The following is a 6,000-nucleotide window of genomic DNA, read 5'->3' on the forward strand; positions in this document are numbered from 1 at the left end:
TCAGGTTCTCTCTCCTTTGTGAGGAGAGAACATTGGCCACAATTACTTCTTGGGACAGATATTCAGCAATGCAGCGCAAACAAAACATAAACATGCACGCAGTGTTTCCATTCATCTTTGAATTACAAAGGTAATATCTTAATGCAGGTGCAGGCATTGAGATTGTTGCGAGAAGTTGAAAAGCATGCCAAACCCTCCTGGTTATACTCCTTGGCCAGAGCTGCCTAACTGCTGAGTCATGCTCCAAAAGTGTGTGTGTGTAAAGTTTGAATATTTTGAATGAAAGAAAGAATATATTGAATGAACCTTGAATATATTGAATGAAAGCCTGAATATACTGAATGAACCTTGAATATATTGAATGAAAGTCTGAATATATTGAACGAACGTCTGAATATAATGAATGAATGTCTGAATATATTAAATGGAAGTCTGAATGAAAGTCTGAATATATGGAATGAAAGTCTGGATATATTGAATAAAAGTCTGAATATATTGAATAAAAGTGAATATATTGAATGAACCTTGAATATATTGAATGTCAGAATATATTGAATGAAAGTCTGAATATATTGAATGAAAGGCATGTTGAGTGAGCTTGATGAAAGGGACCTACCTGACCAAAGAGGTTCCTTTCATTCGGTCTTCCACGATGAAAAAGTTAATAAACTTCTTCATTGGGAGAACGGTACTGGATACTGTTACCGTTACTAGTGTTTGGCCAAGACATGCATTCATCAGTGTGTTAATAATCTCTTCATTGCTCAAAATTGCTGACACTAGATTTCTTGCTGATTCGCTCATAGTGTCACACTTCGGTTAGGATTACTCACAACGAAAACACAAGATGGCGGCAGACAATGACATCAGATTCCATTTAAACTTTCATTCAATATATTCAGACATTCATTCAATATATTCAGACTTTCATTCAATATATTCAGACTTCCATTCAATATATTCAAGGTTTATTCAATATATTCAGACTTTCAGTCAATATATTCAGACTTTCATTCAAGATATTCAAGGTTCAATATATTCAATGTTCATTCAATATATTCAGGCTTTTATTCCATATAATCAAACTTTAATCCCATATATTCAGACTTTCATTCCATATATTCAGACTTTCATTCAATATATTCAAACTTTACAAATATATAATAATTTCCTAAACGGCATGACATATATATATATATATATATATATATATATATATACATATACATATACATATATACAGTACAGGTTTGTTGTTTTATTCTTAGTTTGCTTATAAAAAAGATTTTACTTCCTATTACAGTGTGACCTTAAGGAAAGTCCTTTGGCCCTCGGGACACATATTTTCAAACTGCACTGTGCTCTGGTTTACCTGTCCTGGGCCCAGGTCTACTTAGACACAGCATAGTAAATGGCGGGTGCCTTTCAGCCAATTAATGACCCACTTCAAGATGCATGTACACAGTGAGTTTGTAACAGACAGATTAGGATGCTGATGTATGAGCATGCTTACGCTGTACCCAAACTACACCATAACCATGAGGACAATTAAATAGAAAAAATACAGTCCACTTTGGCAGTAGGGGAGCAGCAAAGCAAAAGAATGCCTTCAAACACTGAACATTCTAGCGTCTATACTCTCATCAAATTAACCTAACGTTTTTGACTCAATGCAGCTGAATGTAAGTAATGTAGTTCAGTAGATGCCTTTCAATTGAACTTCTATTATTATCATTCAAATTTTCATCTAATCTAGTCTAAATCCATGGGCTCAGGGTTTACTATGATGTCCAGGACTAAATTGTGGGATACTTCAGAGATCCTTTAGTCACACATTAGGGGGGTATTCTTGACAAACTTGACAATGGCCACATTGAGAATTGTTTTCCCGCATTAATTCAAATATATCTTACCATCATTATATTATACATCGCAAACACTCACTTCTTGAATTTGGAAACCTATAAATATAAAACGATTGAATGGTAATATGCCTAAGTCTAAACTAGCACAGGCTATATTTAAAAATTATGTACTTTTGCTTTTCAATATATTTGATATTAAGCACTAGCTAGCCATTAATACATTTGTAGGACTCAATTTATTTAAAGTTTCTATGTTTTTTTTCTATGTATTTTCATTCACACTACTTATTCACACATCTTTAATTTATTTTTCAGGATATTTGAATGGGGACACAATTAGACGGTTTCTGCCGGCGATACAATACAGTTTATACTAAATTTTATATGTGTGACATTAAAACGCAATCCAAATTCTGCAGCATGGTCTTTTCCAGTCATTACACATGCCAAAACACCCCAACTTTATCACAGTCCAAGCATATTAACACCAACAAAGGAAAGGAGTGTGTTCCTAATTGGCAGTTAATAAAAGGGATAAAAAAAAAAAAGCAGTTCTAACTGTAGGTCAGTGTGCTATCCTGTCAGGTCAGGTTAGCATCATCAAGAAGGAAGCTCCATGTTTCATGCACGAGGTTGGTCTTTTGTTTAATTTAAGAGCAAAATAGACCAAGCTCATCAGTGCCAAAGGTGTTGTTGATCATATCACAATGACCTGCTTCTGCTGGGCTATCTTAAAACAACCACACACAGTCAGCAGGCCACAGACACCTCTCCTTTTGTTACTGGGAACCAGAACCTAATACTGGAAGGAACAGCAGTAGATGTAATTAACGAGAGAGGGACTGGAGCTAATGAAGAGACACCACACAGATCTGTGTGGCCAAAGTCAAACACTCAACTAGTCCGTTTACTGAATTTTTAACAGCTTTTAGCACTTGTATTAAAGTTTTTTACACGTTGAGTAATAGAGGATTGCTAGGATTATTTAGTTTCCCAAAGTTTGCTAGATACATTTAATGAAAGCTTTTGTTTCTCTTTCAGTGAAATACTAAAGACTTAATTTTGCATTGTGGTCAGGGAGATTGTTTTCGCTGAGTGCTGCTAATAATGTTTATTTACTATAATTCAGCCATTTGAGCCTAACACATGCTTGTCAACCTCAATGGTCATCTGCCAAACGGACCTGTAGTCTGTGCTGAGATCAGTCTACACAGAACCAGACAGGTACTTACACGAGGAAGTGGTAGAGGAAGCATCTCATTCCAGCAGGTCTCTCTAGGAAGTTGTAAACATCCCCCTGTATGCTAGTATTTAGGTAAGGGCTTTGGAAATCCTTTTGATGATGATGCAGCCAGCTCGAAGGAGGGAGAGGTGGAGGGCCAGAGGTGATGGAGGGCCGGCTGTGTATGGTCTGCAGCGCCGTGTCCTTTGTGTCCGCTGGTGGACAGCAGGGAAAGCCTGATCCATTATTCACCGTTGTGGGGTCCAGTTCCTGTGAAACAGGATAGAAGTGGCTTCTGCTAGGTGCAGGAGCCCGCAGGGCGGAACTAGTAGTTGTAGTGCCGATGGAGGCGGCAGGGTTAGCATCCATCTCCTGTTCCAGGCTTTGGCTGAGGCTCGTGCTGGCATATCCATTGGGTCTGCAACTTATAAAGGAGCTTCCCATCCTGCTGCCATAGTCGCGTTGCACATGGCACGTCATGTGAAAGGACTGTGCACGTCTTTCACCCATGGTCCAGTCCAGAGAGAGCCAAGGAGGACTTAAATGAAAGTCCTGGAGGTTATGACCAAGATTCAGGTCAAAGGGATGGGTCCAGCAGGATAAGACACCTAGCTAGGCATGGCTAGCTACCCGCTGCAGACAAGAGCTCTCTCTGCTGCACTGGATGTGTGTCCATACCTGCAGTGGAAGAAGTGACATGAGTCATGGATATAGTATGACTGAAAGTAAGCCTTGCCCTCTAAGCAAGTGATTGTGATGAAAAATACAAGACATGGACACTCTAAAGCTTAGTTTGCTCAGCCACCACAAGATTACTTTTTTACAGCATACTGTATTTCCAAAAAGATTCAGAACATTTTAATGTTCATGTAGTAGCAAATGGGTGAAGGCTGCCAAAAAGGACATTTAAGAGTTTTGACATTTTCTATCTTTATTTGAATGATCTTAATGCAGAAAATGTAGAGGAAAATACTTTTAAGCTACTATATAAACATCTGCTAATGTAACAGATGCCATTCAAACATAGAAGAAAAATATTCTTACTCAAACATAGCATCTCCCCTCAGCATGTTACTTTAGCCTGTTAGCGTACGTGAATCAGAGACCGGTTGTGCTTATAGAGCACTGATGCCGTTTAGGACTTTTCATGGACAGTCCTACTTCTTGCTCTAAGACCAATCTACAGAATGTAAAGTGGCATGGGTATTCTATATTTAAAAAGAGAAGGAAAAGAGAGGGTATTGTCATTTCGGAGTAAGAAATCATAGTGACATTTCTATAAACTTTTGCAAATGGTTATATGGGTAGCCTGTTACATTATGACTTCTAACTTGTGAAGATAATACAAGAGTAACATGCACTTAATAACCCCAGGAAAGAATCATACACAAGTTAATGTGGCAGCGACGGATCAGCAAACAAGTCCATTTCCGCCAGCTGTCTCTGAGGATTTTAAATACAAATGCACTCTGCTACCATTTATAAAAAACAGTCCAGTGTGTTTACGAGACTACAACTAATTTTAAGCCACTATGGCTACAATTACATGTCACATCACAGAAGCTTTAACAACGGGCAAGAAGAAGAAAAATTAGACTGATTAAAGCCATGGGTAGTTTGCAGCCACGTGAATAATGGTTTTGCAGATTGCCTTACGTCTCCATTTTCTATGTTACAGTCACAGTCAGATCAAGATTAACGTCAAGCACATTATTTAAGGATGCATACTAATTCTAGTGGACAGTCACAAAAATCTTTCTCTCCACTACTTGCCATTGAAAATTGGTATAATAAAGTAAACTAATTATGAGTCCAGGTAATTATTAGCCATAATGGAGTTCACTAATTATACCAACAATAATAGGAGATGTAAAGTAGATACAGAGAGCAAGATTGTTTACTATGTGAATTGTGTAAAGGGAGCTGCAATCAGGAACAAATCCTAATTAATGTGTGTAGTAATACCAATTCCTATTGTCTGCCTGTAACTATGTCTGGACAGCAGCTGTCAACTTGACAAAAACACTTTACATCAAGTCAAAGCGAATTCTACTCCTTGATGACGTATGTACAATTAAATAGTGTAAGGGTGGTCACTATCTTCTCTGGAAAGACACCGAGCCAGGTAGTGTGATAGATGGCCGGATGTTGCCTGAAAGGATCGGAAAAAAGTCTGATGGGACAAGAGACGTCGTCAAATTGGAGGCAACCAACCCCGTCCATATCTGTCCTCAACTATGAATTAACTGATGACAGGAGGCACATTCGCTGCTGTCTCTCTGTAGATAGAGTCTACTGTCTACACAGTCATGTCATGAGACACACAATGAACTGTCAGACATAGGCTGCTGTGGGACTCTACAGTTACGGAGTATAGTGTGACTTTCCGATAAACTGAACCGACCCAGTCAGGGACATCAAATGAAATGACAGCATGGGTTAAAATAAATTAATAACACATAGCTTCCAAAAAAAACTTACTTTTCCTACTTTCCTCTGCTTAACTAACCTCCTGAAAGCAGCCAAATAAAGCACATGTTGGGGTCTGTTTAATGATGCTGCATAATCAACAAATGTTAAGTCAATATTTGCATCAATTAATGCTACACGCTACTGTTCGTAGCTGAGCCCTTTGAGAAGTAGGCCTATGCAGCAAAAACGATGTCAAGCTAATGAGTCACATCTTACCTTTAACTTCAAGGACACACCTCGAATTGTAATCGGTGGAAAATAATATTAAATAATCTCAGAAGAAGCCAGGAAACAAGTTCGGCTTTCTTTTTTTTTTATATAAAAAAACTAAATCCAGTCGTTAAATAACAAAATTACATAAGTTAAAATATTTCTTTCAGTGCTAAAAAACAAACACTAACATCGAAAATACAGCGAAAGAAGTCGTTCATCGGCTGCTGC

The 6,000-nt window shown here is 38.0% G+C and overlaps 1 protein-coding gene across 2 annotated transcripts in view; it reads right to left on the reverse strand.

Annotated features, from left to right (window-relative positions):
• kcnq1.2 (potassium voltage-gated channel, KQT-like subfamily, member 1.2) overlaps positions 1-6,000 on the reverse strand; it is a 120,498-nt gene extending 114,498 nt beyond the window's left edge. For both annotated transcript variants that reach the window (XM_028585564.1, XM_028585565.1), the window contains exons 1-2: positions 5,776-6,000; positions 3,098-3,765 (exon numbers count right to left, since the gene is read on the reverse strand). In XM_028585564.1, coding sequence (XP_028441365.1) covers positions 3,098-3,597 — 500 coding nt within the window. In that variant the 5' untranslated portion in view covers positions 3,598-3,765; positions 5,776-6,000. The remainder of the gene's footprint in view (positions 1-3,097; positions 3,766-5,775) is intronic.

The sequence above is a fragment of the Perca flavescens genome, chromosome 8, assembly GCF_004354835.1.
Source record: "Perca flavescens isolate YP-PL-M2 chromosome 8, PFLA_1.0, whole genome shotgun sequence".
In the NCBI taxonomy this organism is placed as follows: Eukaryota; Metazoa; Chordata; class Actinopteri; order Perciformes; family Percidae; genus Perca; species Perca flavescens.